Raw genomic sequence first — 21,074 nt, forward strand, 5'->3', positions numbered from 1 at the left:
TTCTCATACCCCTTTCTCCACAGTGTCTGCTTCTGCTGGTGAATTGGAAGACAGGGGGAGTTCCACATCATACAGGGGACCCAGGGCTCAGGGAGAAAGCTGGCCATGAGGCACCCTTTGCTTAGATCCCTGCTTGTGGGCAGCAGGTTGCTGACTACCAGGAAGAGAGAAAAGTCTGTTCCTCCAGAGACCCAGGGGCTAACTCCTCCTCTGTCCTGAGGCAGCATTTATTAAAAGCCGTACTATGAGTTAAATCTGTTCCATCTTCCTCTGCTGGAGGTGCCAAAGAAAACTGAAGAAGACAGTGTTAGCCAGTGCGCAGGAGCTGGACACGGGGAGCAACGGCTTGGAGAAGAACCCTCCAGCAGTGTTTGGTCTGATACATTGAATCCAAGCATTCTTTTCCACTGGTGCTTTGAAGGTAAGGTGAGTCCACTGTATGGACCACCAGTGAGTTTGGACCTCTGGTCTCAATATGGCTTGGCACCCCTGCCTGTGAGTGTAAGCTGTTTGGTGAGAGCTGTATGTTTTCACACCCAACCTCCTTCCTTAAAGTGATTCCTGGCAACAGGGAAGTGACTTACTGGCCAAGAGGGCAGGGTAAGCTGAGTGGCCTGGCAAAGGCAGATTTCGAGATCTGGAAACTGGGTGGTATCTGCTCTCCCTGTGCCCAGCAACCATATCTTGCCACCCTTTGCCAACTCTGGACAGCTTGATGAGTGGACGAAGGATTGACCGATAATGTGAGCACTGCTTTGTTCACCAGCTTCAATCCGCCCTTGTTAAACCATTTAATCTTTCGATCTTCTGTCATGACACTTTTTTTTTTGCCCTGAGCTGGGCCAAAATGTTCTAGAACCCCCTCTCTGCCTCACCGTTGGAGCTCAGTGACTAATGGGTCTATGAGAATCTCCCTACGGCTCTGGGCCCATACCACATACTGTGGGGATGCAGCCAGAGGCTCCCCTACGTGGTTTTTTTTTTTTCCTTTCTTGTGCTTAGCTGAACCATAGCATGGTCACACTGAATCAAGGGGTCCAGTCTGTCATCCCCTGTGGACCATGAACTTAAAGAAGGCCAGAGCTACCTCCGGCTTCTAGGTAGAGCTTTGCCTTGTAGCCAGTGCTTAAGACTAGGCAGAGGTCACCATCAAAGGTCACTGCAGCTGGGGGAAGATCTCAGCGGTTGAATGTTTGCCCGACTATAGATAAAGTCCTCTATACAGACATCAAGTAATAGAAACCAAAACCAATATCTACCACTGCAAGACTGAGACTAGATGCTGTTGCCTTCCTTGCCTTCTATTGGCCCCCCACAGGGGTCTACACAGAGGGCTGACAAAAGCCAGAGCAAATCAAAGGTCTGGGCAACTTCTCTAGGGAGCCATCACTTTAGTCAAAAACTGGGGAGCAGCGGGTGTTTCTTGGGGTGACTGCTGGTGCCCTCTAAGGCTGAGGTCCTCCCACTTGGCCTAGGTCTTGCTGAGCTTCATGGACACATGGGGACATGACATCTCTCCTCACTAAGGACCCAGCAAATAGGACACTTATGGTAAATTGGTCCCTCATGGAACTGGACCTTGCCAAGTCTGTTTATCTCAGGGAAGCCCAGAGCTCTTCGCTGAGTCCAACGCAGGCCTCAGAACCTGTCTCACCTAAGACGAATGAGAAAGTCCATGAAGGTCCCACTACAGGACCTTCCAGGAGCTGAGGCAGCCAGGGTTTCAGGGTCTGCATCTCTCACTGTCACCTCCCAGCTCCAGCCCCTCCCCCGCCACGCCTGCCTTTCCCTGTGTTCCTATACAAGATGGTGGTTAAGAGTAGGATGAAAGCTGCCTGTGTCCTGAGAACAGACAGAGGGCCAAATGGGAAATTGCCGTGAATTCAGCCCCCCTCTATGGTGAGGAGAGAGTCATGGAAGGGGACAGGTGTATAGATAATAAGTTTGAGTTAGTAATTAGTGGCAACTGGGAACCCACAAACTTTATCTTCCTCCTGGAGAAGAGTAGATATGTAGGCCAGTTTCTTTGCTTATTTGGAGATGACCCGTTTTCCTCCACTGTGAGCATCCAGTGTTTTGCAAGCCATGGTGGACTGGCTGGACTGACTAGTTATTTTTGCGGTCCAGCAAATGTGTGACTTCCTCGGCAATACCTGGAAAATAACATGGGAGGGTGATCTTAGGATGGAGTGCCGACTTCCTGCCGCCTCCCCCCCCCCCCCCCCCCCCGGACTCCGGCTAGAGCCTGCAGCTCTTATTCTTTTGAACACAATTCTGTGATGATGGCTTCTCAGGGATCCCTTTTGTTCATCCCAGCAGCACCAGCATTCAAGTACTGCCCTGTCACTATTTGTGGGTGAGAAACTCGAGAAGGACACTGAGGGACGGTCATTGGGTAGGGAAGTGTCCAGTGGCGAGCGGTCCAGAGCGGATGTAAACAAGAGAGCTAATGCTGAGGACCACCAGTGCCTTAGAGCTCACGTGACCTGGACTGTTGCCCTGTCATCTGACGCAAAGAGAATCTAGGTAAAACAGAAGTAGTATTGGGCTCAGGAGAAAAATAAGAAAAAGATACCTGACCAGGGTCAACTAGGGCAGGGAGGGGCATGACTCCTAGCAGTCTTGGTGAGCCCCAGTGGACCAGCCTCCAGGACAACTGCAGGTAACCCAGCATCAGCCGATTCAACCTGGAACAAGGTACACAGAGCGCCCAAGCTAGGCATGGGAATGTTTTCTTCTTGTTGGTTTTGGTTTTGGTTTTGGCTTTGGTGTTTTGAGACAGGGTTTCTCTGTGTAGCCCTGGCTGTCCCAGAACTCACTCTGTAGACCAGGCTGGCCTCCAGTTCACAGAGATCCCTCTACCTCTGCCTCCCGAGTGCTGGGGAGCCACCCACCACCCCACCAGGGGAATCTCTTAAAGGAAGAAACTTTGTGCCTGCTGTCCCCGGGGAGTTTTCAAAAAACAAAGCCCCATTTAGCTCACAGCTTCGCCAACAAAAGCAGGGTTGAAAACTCACAGGAGTCTGGGTTTCCCTATATTCTTGGGTTGCCCTGATTTTTAATTTCTTCAAAAAAAAAACAAAAACAAAAACAAAAACAAAAAACCTTTGTCCCACCAACTTTTTTTGTTTGTTTGTTTGTTTGTTGTCCCACCAACTTTTACCTGTACCCAATACCCCATCCTGATATCCTAGGAAGGCCCACTTGGGGGTGAGATCAGGCCAGTTGTACGCCCACTTCCACCCAAATGACTTCTAGCTATATTGACTCCCTGCCCACGGGCTGTGAAGGCTGAAGCCAAAAGACGGGGCTGCGGAGGCGGCAGTGTATAAGCGCACCTCATCCATCCTTCTGTTTCTCCCTGTTTGTTCTATGAGTGGGATTGACATTAAGTGGTCACAACATCGTTATCAGGGTCTTTTTTTTTTTTTTTTTTTTTTTTTTTGTTTTTTTGAGACAAGGTCTCTCTGTGTAGCCTTGGCTGTCCTGGAGTCACTTTGTAGACCAGGCTGGCCTCGAACTCACAGAGATCCGCCTGCCTCTGCCTCCCGAGTGCTGGGATTACAGGCATGCGCCACCACGTCCGGCTTGTTATCAGGGTCTTTACAGGGGCCTTCCCATAAGTACCCTCAAAAAGTGAAACCCTCCTCTGGCTCCTTTCCCTGCTCAGGTAGGCAAGTAGATGTCTTAGGACTTGGGCAGGGTGGTAGTGAAGGAGCGCACCTTCTTGTTCTGTAGCTTTATGTAAGCCCCTTTCCTCCTGAGGGCCTCAGTTTCCCCGGATGTCAAGCCTGAGAGCCTGGCTTTGTGTCTTGTGGTAGGGCTGGCTCCCTCCCCGTGTGCTCCACCAGCCATTAGGGCTGCTCAAGCTTTCCAGTGACAATGCAGCCGGAGGCCTGTTAGCTGGAGAGCAGCAATCAGCCCAGAAATCTTGTTGACAAAGCTGAGGGCAGAGTTTCCACTGGAAAAAAAAAATCAGATTGCAGGAATAACTGTTGCTGATAAGAAGTGAAAATCCACCTAAGCGAGCCATGTGCCTCTTTCACCGTCACCCAGGGCCTCCCAACTCTGAATCTTGCTCAGCTCTAAAACTCTACCTGTTCACCCAAAGGGGATGGGACCATCAGCCAAGGGATTCCTGGAAAATGGGGATTTGTAGCCCGTTCTTTTTGGCATGGCTCTCTAACCCTTGATGCCATGGGCTGCAGCCCATGACTTTTATAGCTTCTCAGAGATATATATCCTCAAAATGGCAGACTAAGAATCACCTCAAAGGCAAACTTCCTGTCAACTGCTCAGGGGATCAGCCACTGCATTTACTATTATTCAGTTACTGGAGAAGTATGTTTGGTAAGCATAGCAAATGTGCTTAGTGCTGGGTGCTGAGGACAGGGTCAGCAGGCAGTCCTGGTTGGAGCACGGGTGATCACGTGCAGGCTCCCACCGGCCCTTTCCTCCCTCAGGAAGGCTGTGGAGGCCGACACAGCCTGCATTTGCCCTCTCTCTTCCTGCCCCTCTACAACTCAAGAGCATACCTGGGATGGATACAATTTAAATGTATCTCAAGTTTCCTACCTCTTGTCCCCACCCCGCTACCCCACTCACACAGTAACATTGTAGGCCTCTTTATTTTATGACAATCTGCTCCCTGGTGGCAGAAAAAGTCTCTCAAGGAATGAGTCCCCCTTTCTAATTGCACAGTGATCCCACGTGGTGGCCCTCCCAAGCCCTCCGCCAAAAGCCTCCCCCCCCCCCCCCCCCCGAGGGACTGGCTTGCAGGGCTCATCTGAAAGGAGTTGGCCCAACACAGGAGTCAGAAGCTATGCGGCTTCTGTGAGTAATGAACTGTCTGAACAGGATCCGGCCAAAAGAGAGTGGATTGACACGAGAGATGGCTCTTTTTCCGGAAAACTGACAGGAATATTCTAGAAAGGAACTAAGATGGTTGGGTCAGACAGATCATAGTAGCTTACCTTTCAAGGCTAAGGTTTTTCTGGCGTAACTGCTATCTATTGGAATCACTTTGGGGATGGCAGCAGCCTGCACAAGATAGTCCTCAGCATTTCTCACCCTTTTAAAAATCTATGTGGGGGGAGGCAACGAGGCAAGAGGCGATTTAGACGCCATCTGCTTGTACAGTGCACCTTTCTCCCCTCCCTCCTTTTCACTCTCATACCACCCCGCCCTCCCCGCCCCCCCCCATCCCTTCTGCCCCAGCTGCTTCTGGGAGATAATACTGAGATGGTTCTGCGCAAAGAACATTGAGTACAGAGCAAGAAAGGGGCAGAAAGAGGAACACGTGTCGCCGTGCCTGGCCCTGATGTCACTATGCCTGAGTGACGATGCTAAAATGAAGAGACGAGTGAAAAGTTAGAAGGATCATACAGAGCTTATCCTGGGCACAGAAAGATGGTTTCAAAAAGCATGAAGTGGGTGTGTGTGTGTGTGTGTACAGGTCCATGTGCAGAGTTTTGGGCAGGCATGTAAGTCTGCTTTCCTCCAGAGGAGCCCGCTGCGTGGCTCACACCATGGATGTATATGTCAGGAAGAAGAGTGCTCTCCTCTGTGGGGAAATGACTTGGTTTCCCGTTTTGTTCTAGAAAGAGCAGGAGCTCTGAGCCAGTGTCACCCATTAAAAACCCAAGCGGGGGGGGGGGCTGAAGACCCCTCTCCTGGTCACTCATTCTTCTTTGGGGGGGGGGTGTCAGGGTCACACTGTCCACAGGGCACTATGCTCTTCCTGTTCGTTAGCATCTGAAGATGGGTGTGGCACCCAAGTATGTTGAGTCTTCTCTGGGGGTCAGGGGGCAATTTCAGTGACATCCTCACTATGATGGGACTTTCTCAGAGCTGGAGAAGAGGTCAGTGGCCAGCCTTTTTCCAGTTCCGGGTCATCCTCACACCTACAGCTCGGTCACCCTCGGGACCTTGAGGACCATCTAGAGTGTGTAGATCAGGGTCCTTACTGCTGGAACATGGCACCTGTGGTCTGACCTGATCAAGTGGGGGTGTAGGAGCGGCAATGGTTGTAACATCGGTGTCTGGCAGGGACTGTGTGATCTCATTTCTTGCTAAGACAAGGTCAGGGCTAGGTCAGGCCAGGAGCAGGTTGCTCTGGGGAGAGCCCCAGCACACGCAGTAGGAAGTTCTCCGTGCTCAGAATGTGACTGCTGGTGGGTGTGTGGAGATTTACACGAAAGGAGACATGAAGTGTTTTTTTCCACTGGTCCCCATTTTAAGCCTGTGTCTTTGACCCACTTTGCTATCAACTTGCACTTGGACCCAGAAGCTGACTCTAACGTAGTTTCTCCGGAAAGGACCATCTGTTGGGCAATAGACAACTGTGCGGTAGACAGAATTTCCCAGGTGAGGGGGCTGGCATCAGCACCATTCTTCCTCTATGACCCGGGGGTTGCTTTCTGTATTGTCTGCCAACTTAGTAGACACGACAGTTGTCCCGGGCTTAAGGTTGGGGAAATGGCTGAGAGATTTCCCACTGGGAGTGTGGCAGGGTGAGTGGAGACGCAGCCAAGCTCCAAAGGCAATCAGCTTCCCTCGGTTTTCCCATCCCTAAGACAGGGATAATGACAGTACCTGCCTAATGAGGGTGTGGTGAGACTCAGATGAGTGAGTACTGTGAAAGTCCTGGAGCAGAGCCCAGGACAGAGGGATAGGTGTCTGCCCTGATGACTGTCACCGGGAATGGGCGGAGTTTGCACAAGGCAGCTAGGGGCCCTGGAATCAGCCTGCCCTGATTTGCCCTTGCTCGGGATCACCCACCGCCTAGCAAGTCACTCAAGATGCTCTGAACTTTGGTTTTGGTATCTGTAAAATAAGGGTTCTTCAAGTTCCCTGCCTCCCCCCACCCCCGCCCTCCACCCCACCCTCTCAAAGACCATTGTGAGGATTAAATGAAATAACGTGTATATCACTTAGTAAGCCTAGAGTATATTAGAGAGTCTCCAGACTTTTTTTTTTTTTAAGTTCAAGGGTCTACCTTGATAGTCTACCTGGATGAACTCTGACCTCTGAAAGCCTTAGGGCTTGAAGACAGGAAAGTAATGGCCCCTTCTTACCCATTGTTCTCATCCCAGACTTCCTAAGAAGTGGGAAGGAAGCCTGGCAGACCCATGTACTGTTGGGCAGTGTGGTCAGCAGGGCCATGAGCTGTGGCGACCGGGGCAACATCTGTCTGGGAGCGAGCAGCCTGTCGTTCCCCAGCAGGCACAGCTCCCCCCCACTCACAGCCTGCTGTGGGCCAGCCTAGCCCACTGCATGTTGTCCCAGCCCCACCCTGCCTTTCCCTTCTTGTTCCTAAGGAGCTGGTGGTACCCAAGGGGTGGCAAAGGGCTTGGGGACTAGAAATTCTAGGGTTGGGCCCAGGTCTTAGAGGCGCCGTGGGCTGTTCCCTCTCCTACCTAGTCAGGCCAAGATGAACGGAGATCTCTGAAGAACAGCAACCATGAGGGCCTGGACCTCTTCACTTGGGGTTTGGCTTAAAGTCTTTCTTTAGGGTCCATGGTCCAGTGCCCTCATGTCTGTGTATTTCCACACTTACCTCCTATTGGTATCAGAAAGGATGTATTGCATAAGCATATGTGTGTGAGTCTGTCTGTCTGTCTGTCTGTCTGTCTATCTGTCTTGTGGACAGATGTAGGAAGAGTGAAAATTTTCCAGCCCCCCTTGGTAACCAGTCATGCCACCAAGACCCAGAGCCTGGACCCTGGATTGCTCCTATCTCAAGCTTTGCGTGTCTGGAAAAGAGCTAAAAGTGTCAGGAAACATCCTGTTTGAAAGCTGTGTGTTGCTGTATTTTCAACCCCCACAGCAGCACCTACTCCCACTCTCCACAAACAGATTCCAGCCACCATCCTGTGAAGGCACTCAAGAGGCCAAGGCCCTGAACTAGTTCCCAGCCCTCGAAGTCTCCTTTGCAGCCCTGCCTGGGTCACCCTCCAGCACTCAGCCACTTCCCAGGCTGCCCAGTGTTCCACACTTCCCAGAGCATGCCCCTAAATCTGGACGTGGGCAGCAAGGTTCCAGGTCTCCCTCAGACAGAAGCGCATAGCTGAGAGGGAGCTTGTCAGGAGGAAGCTGTTTGCACCCACCTCGCTCTGGTTGCCACCATCACCTCTGCCCACTGCCTCATGGTGTTCGCTCTCTGCATTGGGGGACAGCTCTTCCCACTTCTGTCCAGTTCCCTGCTCCTCACCCTTGGCAGCAAGAGCCTCAGAGTCCCCAAAGTCAAAGTCACTTCTTTACTGTTTTTATCTTAGGACCTAATCCACCTAGCAATTCTTGTATGGTATGTTGGGCTCCTTAAAGGACTGGCTGAAAGATCAAAGATGCTTTAGATAAAATGTTTCCCCTTGTTTGTTTCAGAGTTCTTTTGGTCGGACATACCTGTGAGACTTCCCAGGAGAGCATCCTTGGGCTCAACTCACCCCTGTTCCTTCAGGTAGGTGTGTCCTCCATAGCTACAAGCTCCCTAGCCCACCTTCTGTGTTGGAGAGGCAAGGAGAAGTCATTGCAAAATAGCAGGCAGAGCACAGGAACGCTGCCCAGCGTTTGCACATGTGGGCCTCCTCTCTGCAGCTGGATTCTGGTGAAGCACCAGCTTTCTGGTTGCACTAACAACCCCAAGCAGAGCTGGGTGTTCTGTTTACCCTCCTGCAACGATGCTGCTCGCTCTGGGTTGCTTGATGCCAGATCTAGCCTCTCCATCCAGCCTAGTGTGATGGCTCCAGCCCTGTGCCAGGAGACCTGACATGAAAGCTGTGCCTCTCCTGTGGCAGAACAGCACCATGCCATGCGGTGGCTCCGTGGCTCCAGCCTCTTCAATGAGGTCATGCGATGTTGGACTCACCTGGCTGGACTGAACTAACTGGTATTCTTCCCCATCTCCCATTTGAATTCTCTTTTCCCACCAAACCCACAAGATGCTGGGAGCCTGGCTGAGCCCAGCTCTGTAACAACACTGTGATGACTCGATAACCTAGGGTGAAGCCACAAACATCCCAAACATCTTCTCCTGTTACCCCGTAATGATATTGGGCCCTGAGATCCTTGCCCACATCTTAGATGCTTGGTATGTTCTAGAAACTCGTAGGAGTCACCTTGGACTTGGGAGGATCGTCCCACAGGTGTGTTCAGCCTTTGGACATTGCAACACAGCATTACCAGCCACAAAGTTCATGCCTGAGAGATGCACAATTGAGTTTTAAAAAAATATCAGACACACACACATACACACACACACGCACCTTATGTTTGAATAAGTTTACAATTTTGTGTTGAGCTATATTTATAGCTATCTTTGGCTACATACGGTGCCTGGGCAATAGGCTGGACATATCTGACTAGAGATAATGTTGCCAGACACAAGTCACTTTTCCCTTTATTTATAACTGTTTTGAGAGGGTAAAGACACAAGCCTGATGTTCTGAGTTCACTTTTCACACAGTGGAGATAAAGGATCAACCCACACCCTTAAGTCATCCTCTGGCCTCCACAAGTGTAGCGTGGCATGTGTGCTCCATACTTAACCTCCCCCACAGAGACACGCAAAATAAATAAGTAAATGTTCAAAAGAGAGCTTTCAAATATGTATAGACGTACACACAAATCATTGTATTTTAGTAAAAATGAGATAGAGACCTGCCACTTAACGAAAGAATTTTGCTCCTACATAAATGCTGTGTGCTCAGTCCCCAATAGCTTCTTCTCCTCAGGGGCTTTCTTTGTTGTTTTTTAAATCATAGTATGTATGTATGGTGTGTGTGTGTGTGTGTGTGTGTGTGTGTGTGTGTGTGTGTGTGTGTATGTGTGTGTATGTGTGTGTGTGTGTATGTGTGTGTGTGTATGTGTGTGTATGTGTGTGTGTGTGTATGTGTGTGTGTGTATGTGTGTGTATGTGTGTGTGTGTATGTGTGTGTATGTGTGTGTATGTGTGTGTGTATGTGTGTGTATGTGTGTGTGTGTGGTGTGTATGTGTGTGTGTGTCTGCGCGCGTGCGCTGTATCATAATTCACAAGTCTAAAACCACCTGCAAAGGGGAGATCAGTCATGTCACCCTTGTTGTGTAAAAGGTTCCCAGGAGCAGAGACCTGAAGAGAAGCCATCTGTGTGATTTTTCTTTTAGGGATAACAATGTCATATCCTTGGTTCCCCACTCCCCATCTTTGTCGCAAAGCTCTTTGTGAGAGTGAAAACAAGTATTTGCACCATACATATTTACCAGTAGTAACTGTCGGAGCAACTCAAGGTCGGGGCTTCTCTAGGCTTCCCTTGCGAGAGCTGTCATACCCACACTGCGTTAAGGCTGGTGTTGGAAGGGTGGTGCTGGGATGTAGTAAAATCAAACTAATGAGCTTTGAGGGCCCCAGAACCTACCTCTCTCACCTACTGTACCTGAGTCTGGGGCAGAAACACGTGCACATCCCCTCACCCCTATCCATCCCAGAAGCACGTGCGCGTCCCCTCACCCCTATCCATCCCAGAAGCACGTGCGCGTCCCCTCACCCCTATCCATCTCAGAAGCACGTGCGCATCCCCTCACCCCTATCCATCTCAGAAGCACGTGCGCGTCCCCTCACCCCTATCCATCTCAGAAGCACGTGCGCGTCCCCTCACCCCTATCCATCTCAGAAGCACGTGCGCGTCCCCTCACCCCTATCCATCTCAGAAGCACGTGCGCACCCCCTCACCCCTATCCATCTCAGAAGCACGTGCGCGTCCCCTCACCCCTATCCATCCCAGAAGCACGTGCGCGTCCCCTCACCCCTATCCATCTCAGAAGCACGTGCGCGTCCCCTCACCCCTATCCATCTCAGAAGCACGTGCGCGTCCCCTCACCCCTATCCATCTCAGAAGCACGTGCGCGTCCCCTCACCCCTATCCATCTCAGAAGCACGTGCGCACCCCCTCACCCCTATCCATCTCAGAAGCACGTGCGCGTCCCCTCACCCCTATCCATCTCAGAAGCACGTGCGCGTCCCCTCACCCCTATCCATCCCAGAAGCACGTGCGCGTCCCCTCACCCCTATCCATCTCAGAAGCACGTGCGCGTCCCCTCACCCCTATCCATCTCAGAAGCACGTGCGCGTCCCCTCACCCCTATCCATCTCAGAAGCACGTGCGCGTCCCCTCACCCCTATCCATCTCAGAAGCACGTGCGCGTCCCCTCACCCCTATCCATCTCAGAAGCACGTGCGCGTCCCCTCACCCCTATCCATCTCAGAAGCACGTGCGCGTCCCCTCACCCCTATCCATCTCAGAAGCACGTGCGCGTCCCCTCACCCCTATCCATCTCAGAAGCACGTGCGCGTCCCCACATTCCCATCTCTCTGTTCTTTTCCTTCTGACCCAGATGACCCACTTGCCTTGGGTCAATGAGGCCACCCAGATCACACATTGGCCCTGAGAGGGTTCGCAAGATCTGGGAGACTGAGTCCAAGTACATTTTAGGGAGACCTGAGAGTCAGCGCTGAGCCTGACAACAGTCAGAGGGAACAAGCAAGGCCAAGGGACAAAGTTACCTAATGGGAGAGAAAGGTCAGCCACTTCTTGAGAAGGGCACACCAGCGCCATTACACTTTGTTCCCTGTCTCTCCCTTATCTTCAAGTGTGAAATCCATGCCTAGATCATAATGCCCACTTATTTAAAAAAAAAATCTCCGAAACAAAATTAGCTAATTGCTTATGACTCACTGTGTTACTCAGAAGGACATCCAAAATCACACAAAGTGTATTTGAAACAAAAATAGAAACGGCACCACGAAGGACCTTGAGCTGCCTGGCTGCAAGGACCAGGCTCTAGGATGACAAGAGCTTGGGTTTACACACCCTTGCGCTTTGTGTTCCTTTTAGAGGCCACGCTGAGTAAGACACTGGCTCTGACCTGTTCAAGTCGAGTAGGCTGGAGCACACATTTGTTCAGATCACCCCCAGAAGTAGACTGTCTCTTCTGATGAGTACAGTGGGGTCCAGGGATGCCTGCTGCCTCTCCCATAGGAGCCAGCAGGTAGAGGATTGGAATGCAGCGTGATTCTAAGCCTTGTTCTTGCTGTCCTGGTGAAGATGGCTGGGCAGCAGGACCCCCAAAGAACTTCCATTGTGCTCTGTCTCCAGGAAGGTTCTCTGCCAAAGAACTCCCCTCCGTTCTCCACCAGGACAGGAAGGGTGGCCGGTGGCGATGCTAAGGGTGCCAGCTGCCTCTGGCACTGACTCTCACCCTGCCTGTGGCCTGCCTGCCATTCTTCTTACAGGGATGGAAGCAATGGCAGCCAGCACTTCCCTGCCTGACCCTGGTGACTTTGACCGGAATGTGCCTCGGATCTGTGGAGTCTGCGGAGACCGAGCCACCGGCTTCCACTTCAACGCTATGACTTGTGAGGGCTGCAAAGGTTTCTTCAGGTGAGTCCCCTCTCCAGACGGAAGGGAAGGGAAGGAGAGAAGCAAGGCTTTCCCTCAAGAGGACCCTGGTGCTCTCCTTGGAACATGGAGGTTCTCCCAGGTACTGCAAGCAAGTACAGGCTTGGTGAGGGTTTTTTCGTCCCTGCATCTGCTCAGCTCTACCTGTCCTCTGACCCCTCAGAGATTGCCTTCCTGGGTGGTTATTGGTTTTCACTAGCCCTCGACCCACTGTGCTGAGCCACATGTCTGCCCTTCGGCCTGAACCTCCTCGTTGCTGAGCACAGCTTCCTCATTTAAAAGCCAGGCATGTCTTTGGGACAGCCCCCCCCCACCCCAAATCTGGCCTTTCTGCCAATCTAAACTCTTCTGCGGAACAAGAGACACTGTACCCCTCAGTGGGTTACCAAACCTGATCTGTGTTGGGCTCTTCACCCATAGCCTGCTTTACAGTGGTAAAGCAGAGGCGGCCTGCCAGTCGTTGTCAGGGCTGTACACCATGCTTGTTTAGCTCATTCGGGGCCAGGGTCTCCTCCAGTGTCTTCTTCTTCTTCTTCTTCTTCTTTTTTAATTTATTCTTCTTGCATATATTACATCCTGACTTCCTGACTGCAGTTTTGCCTCCCTTCCCTCCTCCCAGCTCCTACCCCCTGACACACACACACATATACACACACATACACACACACATACACACACACACACATACACACATACACACACATACATACACACATACACACACACATACACATACACACACACACATACACATACACACACACACACATACACACACACATACACACACACACACACACACACACACACACACACACACACACACTGCTCCATTTCCCTTCAGAAAAGGACAGGCCTCCTGGGGATATCAACCAAACACGGCGCGGCAAGTTCCAGTGTTCTTCCTATGTGAGCCCAAAGACAGCAGCACAAACAGTGCAGGGTCAGCACTGAGAAGGTCCACACATCATCTTACCCAGAGACAGGGGATTAGATGGGAGGAGAAGACTCAGGAAGCAAGAAGCCTGAAAAATTAGCATTCGGCATGTATGGCAAAACAAATAGCCTGGAAGTAACTCTGTGGAAAAGAAGCAGAGACTGCAGGTGGGTAGATGGAAGAATAGAACAAATCAAGTTCAGAGCCAGATGACAGGATCGGCCTGGCAGGCTGAAGTGGTACCAAGCTCACCTGGCACAGGGAGTAAGTGAACTGCACGCAGGTCCCTGGTGTGGCACAGTTCTCTGTGGCAGGGGTTTCTGACTCACCAACCTTTTACTCGGGAGCCACTAGCCAGTGTTCCATGGCCTGGAGCAATTTTGCTCTCTGGGTACCAGGGTTTCTGTTGGTGCTAATTGCCTATTTGGCCTGGCACAGGCTGCCTTCTTGGTTGCTCCCTAGTTGGGGAACAAGACCAACGTGTCACTGGCTATATGGTCTTGTAGTCGCATCTGTCGGTCCTCACGGCTGAATGGAGCCCACACTACCAGAGGGTGGGCCACCTGGCCAGGTGCCACCTGGACTCTTTCCTGCCAGGACAGGTGAGGCAGCCACCTTCAGAGAGGTAAAGGAGAGTCTGGGGGGCACAATGAGACCAACACTGTCATAAAATTGATGAAAAGGCCTTGACTATTGTCCGTGTCATCAATGTAACCCCCACCCTTGCTCAATCACTCTGAGCGTCCCTCTGCATCTCAGCTAACCAACTCTGCACAAGTGTTAGTATCTGGAGCCTCTGTTGTGCATTGTTAACCTGAGATTTAGTGAGATGCTGTGCAGGAAAGTACACACAGAGCTTTGGAAAGTACAGAGTACAGGTAGCACAGTGCTCTTGGGACACACAGGCCAACGCTGATGCCCTTGGTGGAATTCTACCCTAATAGCATAAAAGTTTCTGTAGCTGTTTCCCAGTACCCCTTGTCGTATGTAGCAACCTACTTGCCAAATACGAATCAGCAAAAACCAGGAGCTGCCAAACTTGGGACTCTCGTTAAAGATCTTGTTACCATGCCCGGTGTGGTGGCACGTGCCTTTAATCTCAGCACTTGGGCGGCAGAGGCAGGCAGATCGCTATGAGTTCAAGGCCAGCCTGGTCTACAAAGTGAGTCTAGGACAGCCAAGGCTACACAGAGGAACCCTGTCTCGAAAAACAAAACAAAACAAAACAAAACAAAACAAAAAGATCATGTTACTAGTCAATAAGCTTGATGCCCCAACAGCTCTTGGAACTCTTTTGTTCATTGATGGAGCCCCTACCGCCATATCCTCTTGCTCTTCCTGTCTGCCTGTCCCCCTAGGATCCAGCGGTGGAAAAGTGGGCCCGTTAAAGGGTTCCCTGATCTGTCAGGATATAGCAAAGTTCAGTTTCTTGCCAGCAGGACCCCTGCTCTGATACTTTTGTGACTGATGCACCCAGAGAGACCACTGTGGCGTTCCCTGAATTACGTTCCATCTATTAAATAAAAGTAAATAAATCCACATGCATACAGTTGATACTCATTGTATATGAGGCTCCTACTTGAAAATGTTCCCAGCTGCTGAAGTTTACCGGAATCAATGCTTGCCACACCTTGGCTGTCATTTTTGGATGGTGCAGAGCTGTGCCAAGTGAGTCACCTGCCACACACCCTGTCGGGAAAGGCTGTGCAAGGACACCATGCTACCTTCTGGTCTAGCTCTCACTCGAAACAAGTGTCTGTATTCTTTTTCGTTTTTCCCCACTGTGGTGCTGAACCGTAGACCTGGTTCGGCATGTTAGGCAAGTGCTCTACCACTGAGCGACGACATCTCCGGTCACACTGTCTGCTTTGGGCATCTACTGACTTACTGCTATGTTGTCCTTTGTGGATTTTTTTTTTTTTAGTTATTGGTGGTTTTGCTACTTAAAATGGTTCCTGAGTTTAGTGTTAAAGTGTTGCGTACTGTTAAAATTCAAGAAGCCGTGGTGCACCTTGTGGAGACACCACGTGTGTGAGATAAGCTGAATTCCCTCAGGGAGAGATGCAGTTTGTTGGTGGCTCATTGCTAATAAACCAACGATATGTTTCAAACAAGAAGACTTTAGACAGAAGACATCCATAAATCAAGGCAATGAAAAAAAAAACATTGTAACACAAGCTCACAGGAGCCTGAGTCAGTATTTCTCCCAGGAGACAGTTCAGCATTCGGGACTCTGGTGTTTATGGTGACTTCAGGGATAGACCACCCCTCCTGTAGGAACAAGAATTGGCTGCATTCGTGTCCACTCTCATATCCGTGTTCTCTCATCACCTTCCTTGCTGTCTTTGACTCCTCTGCATTTCATTTTGGACCTTTCCCATTCATTCCAGTTCAGACAGTTGCCTGAGTACTCCATAGACGCATATCTGTTTGTACCCCTAAGAGGCGGCTGGTACCTTCTCTGTGTCAGACACCACCTCCTTGAGACTACAGAGCTGTGTAAGACCAAGTAGAAGCTCTTCAGGAGCTCCCTCTAGCCCGTCATGGCAGCAGCTATTGGGGAGATGTTTGCCCTGGTCTTGGCTCACAGGCTACTGCCCGAGCCCAGGGATTGGCTGTCCTCTTCAACCGTTTGTGTTTGGTTCGATTTCTAATGGCTGTGATACAAGTTACGGTGAAGCCCAGAAAGTCCAAGGCTCAAGCCCAAGGGTCATCATGGAGTCTGAAGTCTGGGCCATGGTTTAGTTGATCTTTAGAGCCTAATGCTGGCCCCATAGACTGTTCCATGTCTTATGTGCCTCTGGGCTTTGGAGTACATGAACACCAAAGAGGATATTCACAGCATAAATAAGAGGCCCACAAAGGAAAGCTTGTGGGTGCCCAAAGCTTCTTGACTATATATATGTTAACAAGCAGAGCCTCAGAAAGGTCCTGAAGGAGAAAATATGTAGAGTTAACCTCATAGAACATTAATTATAGTGGATAATCCATAGGTGGATATGGGTGAACTTGTGGTCCTGGAGTGGCTCTGCCTCAGGCCTGTTGTAAAAGGAAAGACAGAAAAGAGTGCCCCACGGACCTTGTGATGAAGAAAGAGATCATGATTGATGAGGAAATTTATGAGGGGGTCCTGGAAGCTAGATTGAGAAACAGCTCATTGTCTCTTTTTTTGCCTCCCCCCCCTATTAATTAATATCTATTGACAAAAACTGTGTAGGCTTGGGTGTAGCTCAGGGGTTGAGTGCTTGCATATCTTGTATGAGGCCCTAGATTGAACCCTGATACTGTAATCAAACAAACAACCAACAAAAACACTGTGAAGCCGAGTGCTGTCAACTTCAAGATAGAAAAAAATATATATATATATATGTGTGTGTTTTCATTTGCTAGCCCCAAGGTCCTCAGAGGCCCTTGTGAATTATGGGTCTTCCAGAGCACAGAGGGTGAAAGGCAAGAGCGACAGTCCAGGAACATGAGCCATGGTCTGCTTTCAGGAAGATCACGCCTCTGTTATTTGTAGTTCTTCTAAGAATTCGCTATGAAGGAAACAGAGAAATGGGGAACCGTCCAGCTGACTCAAACACTAAGTACACAAGTGAAGTGGGGTGACTAGAAAAGACAGGAAGGAAGGCCTCACGGGGCCTTCTTCGGGCACAAGTCGCTGACTCACTAGGGAGCCATTGCTGCTGAAGAGAACTCTGTCCATGTCAGCTGTCCCTCTGCCCGTGCTGCCGGGTGTGGGCGAAAGGAGCGTCGGTGTGACTGTTGACAGAGAGACCCAAGAGTCGTGTGCTGAGAGAGGGGAGGCCAGAACATGGAAGGGAAGGTCAGCAGCGTGGTCAAGAGAGACAGCTGCAGATGGAGAGACGCTTCCATTCCCTTCTGGTCATAGTTTTTAATGTCTTTGGGAACTGGTGCTCTAACCTGGGCTGTTTGCCCGGGGGATTCTCTCTCTGCAAAACAGAGGAAGCGAACCACGTGACTAAGATGCTGCTCTGCACTTCAATCCACCCAGCTAGGGACTGCCAATCGCCAGTCTTCTTGAGCCCAGAGGAGTCCTTCAGAACAGCCTCCAATTCTGCTCCCACACGGGGAAGGCATGTATTTGGTTGTTGCTTAGACTGTAAACGTTGAAATCCAACAGACTACTATATTCAATTGTCATTCTCGTTAACTTCAGGGCATTAAGCAAGCTACCTGCTTTTACTCCCGAAGTTGCTTATAGAATAAAGATAAGTATTCCTCAAGAAAGTACTAAGGGTGTTGGGGATAGATGTGAAATGCCCCCCCCCCCCCACACACACACACACACGCGCACGGAGCATTCTCGGGGATAATAGCTCATGTGGATCCTTAGTAATAGCTCACTTTCCGAGAGCAGAAAACCCTTTCCTGTCTTTACTATGTTGACTTGGATGTGTGTGAATATGGGTTAGCAGGGATTTCTTGTGGAGCAGGTGGGGGCGATTCAGGATAGAAAGAATTAAGCACCAGATGAAAAAGGAAGGCTAGGCCCATGGACTCTGAGGGAACTTCCTGTCAGTCAAAGATTCTGGAACTGGACTGTGCTCACTGCCATGGCTGTGGCTCTGGACATGAGGAGCAAGGGCATAGAACGCGACAATGCTTTGCCCTCTGCTGTGTGTGGAGTCCTAGGCTGAGCACCCGAAGTGTGAGTGTGGTGCATGATGTCAGTTTCCGGGATCTCGGGGACTCAAGGGAACAGGTGAAATCCACAATCTTCGGTGTCCTTCCCAGGCCTGATCTACCCACAGGATAGAGCCACAGCCTGGGCATTTAAGGGCCCGTGCCCTCCAGAAAGCAGTGCTATGGTCCTGACCAGTGTTAACCTTCCTTAAAGTTTTGAAGAGCATCTGCTGAGAGCCCATTAGTGTTGTCACAGATGTCTGTGTCAGGTGGCATTGCTTTCTTTGCTCCAGCTTTACTGGGCTGTATTTGACAAAGAAAACTGGTCTGTATTTAAGGTAGACACTGCAGTAGTACAATAGTCTCTCTCTCTCTCTCTCTCTCTCTCTCTCTCTCTCTCTCTCTCTCTCTCTTTCTCTCTATCCCTCTACACACACACACACACACACACACACACACACACACACACACCATACTCTGAGGTAAGGTGATCAACCTAGATAATGTGTCCCTGATCTCACACAGGTGTCCCCTCCCCCACACAGCAGCTGGCACTGAGATCTCTAAAACTTAGCCATGGGACAGAACGCAGAGGACACTTGACACCGTGCTGCTGGCAGAAGCCACCCACTTGTCAGCCTGAGGCCCTAGCCCCTGGCACTTGATGTTTTTTTACGAACTCCTTGTCTTCTGTGTTTTGATGAATTGGTCTCTGGCATTAGAACTGGACAATGTCCTCTCTAACCCCTGGCTTTCTAGAAACTGCCTCTATATTTAGCCTGGTTGCACCACCCCCGGTCCCCTTCCTGAACGAGGGTATAATTGCCTGCCAGCCAGCCAGAGAATGACAGGGTTCAGAGTCAGAAGCAGCAGAGGCGCTGGGTTCCCGTGGAATGAGAAGGCCCTTGTTTCTCAAAGCCAGACTAGCTCACAGGCAGCTAGCGTTGGGAGGAAGGCAGGGAAGGGTGTGGGTCTTTAGGACAAAGCACAGAGCCAGGGCTGGGCGGTCTGGCTGCCCTGACTCCTTCTGGGCGCAGACCAGATGACAGCCACGTGTCGAAGCGCCCTTATGAAGTGGGAGAACAGCAAACAGAGAGAATAAATTGGCCTCCAAGCCAGTGGGCGGCCTATGATCCAGCAAACCCATATTAAAGAGCACATATCTAAAAGGCTAGCTCTGGACCTGGTCTCCGTTCCGGAGAATGAGGCAGCCGGTGAACTTTCTGTGACTTCTAGAGCATGAAGTCCAAAATTTTGTCTTCCCAGACACCATTGCTTTCCCTGGTTCCATATTTAGAGGAACTCAGAGAGAGCTGGTTACTGTATTTTAAAATAATAATTATAGTAAAAAGCTTCATAAAGTTACAGGCCACTTCTTGCATTTCGAGAATTGTGGCGATGAGTGTGATGTGACCGGTCCCTTCTTGTTCCTGCCTCTGTGATGAAAAACTGTGACCTGGAAGGGTTCACAGCAAGAAAACTAGCAAGACAACACAGTGGGCGGAGAAGAGAGCGGCCCTGGTGCGGCCTGGGACGAAATGCCTAGTTGTGAAGAAAAAGGAAATGGGAATTTGCTCTGAATTAGAAACATCTGGTCTTCGAGTGGGTTTAGAGGCTCGTGGGCATTTGCGGTGACAGGTGAAACCTCAAGAACCACGGCGGGAAGGAGAGGAAGGAGGAAGGAGGGGCACATGGCTCATATCCGAGAATAGACCAATGTGGTGGTGATGATGACCTCACTCCTGGGTAGCCCGATGGCTCCCAAGTTGCTTTTGTACTTTGGCTGTCCACGAGGAAAGGACTATATACTTGTAGTAGTGATACTAATACAGATGTTGAAAACTTCTTGTCCCCACACAAGTAGATATTGGCCCACCACTCAGACTCTCCCTGAGGCACCTAGAGGAGAGATAGGGTACATAGGGTGGCCTAGACTTGGGGGACAAAGAACTCACCACTAACAGCCTAGGCGCTGTTAGTCTATTTTCGTTGTGACTCTAGCTCTGCTCTCACCCTTGGGTAAGAAGTGTTGTCAGTGGAGGGTGCCAGAGCCAAACTCCAAAGCCAATAGAGGGTTCTTCTTTCATCCTGGGCCCACTTGGCTTTGAGCTATACTCAAGGAGCAGCTGTCCAGGGCTGTTTGATGGAGGGTTCGGGTCTATTGAGCACCTGGAGTTTCTAGGATTGAAAGCAGTCCAAGAAGCTAGAAGCTGAGCCTGGATCCCTAAGACTCTCAGATCTGAAGCCTTAATTTCTTCCTGAATATTCTCTCTCTCCTCTCTCTCTCTCTCTCTCTCTCTCTCTCTCTCTGGTTTTGTTTTGTTTTGTTTGAGACAGGGTTTCTCTGTGTAGCCTTGGCTGTCCTAGATTCACTCTGTAGACCAGGCTGGCCCCAAACTCACAAGAGAGTCACCTGCCTCTGCCTCCCAAGTGCTGGAATTACAAACGTGTGCCACCACTGCCCAGCTCTGAATAGTTTCTTAACCTCAGTGACCTCCATCTATTAAGTGAGGTCTTAGGAGCCGGAGGTCAGCCTCGTTGTGGAATTGTGTTCTCTCGGCAGGCGGAGCATGAAGCGGAAGGCGCTGTTCACCTGTCCCTTCAACGGGGATTGCCGCATCACCAAGGACAACCGGCGACACTGCCAGGCCTGCAGGCTCAAGCGCTGCGTGGACATCGGCATGATGAAGGAGTGTGAGTGTTGCTGAAGGTGCAGCCACACTACGCCTGTGGTCACCGCCTGTACCTACCATGTCGCCCCCAGGGATCCTGGACCCAGGGCAGGGTGTGTGTGAGGTGGTGGTAAAGCTGCCGTTTGGAACATATCAAGGAGTTGTAGGCAAAGAGAGAACCCATTGTCGTTGAGCAGATGTTAGCAGGGGCTCATCTGGGCCTCCTGGGCTAAAACATGGGCACTGGATCCCCACAGAGGGCGCCCCCCATCCTTTGCACAATGCTGACAGCATTTGCACCCAGTCCCCCAAACCCTGACATGGCCCATGCCTTGACAAGCTGTGGGCTTTGCAGTCACCCCGTGAAGTCCTCTGGGTTATGAGAA

At 50.7% G+C, this 21,074-nt stretch overlaps 1 protein-coding gene across 2 annotated transcripts in view; it reads left to right on the top strand.

Moving 5' to 3' along the window:
* The window catches only part of VDR (vitamin D receptor), a 52,151-nt gene that overhangs the window by 11,602 nt on the left and 19,475 nt on the right, over positions 1-21,074 (top strand). For both annotated transcript variants that reach the window (XM_084803183.1, XM_084803184.1), the window contains exons 2-4: positions 8,383-8,458; positions 12,267-12,414; positions 20,580-20,710. In XM_084803183.1, the coding sequence (XP_084659309.1) occupies positions 12,269-12,414; positions 20,580-20,710 (277 nt within the window). In that variant the 5' untranslated portion in view covers positions 8,383-8,458; positions 12,267-12,268. The remainder of the gene's footprint in view (positions 1-8,382; positions 8,459-12,266; positions 12,415-20,579; positions 20,711-21,074) is intronic.

This window comes from Acomys minous (assembly GCF_964271855.1).
Source record: "Acomys minous genome assembly, chromosome: 12".
In the NCBI taxonomy this organism is placed as follows: domain Eukaryota; kingdom Metazoa; phylum Chordata; class Mammalia; order Rodentia; family Muridae; genus Acomys; species Acomys minous.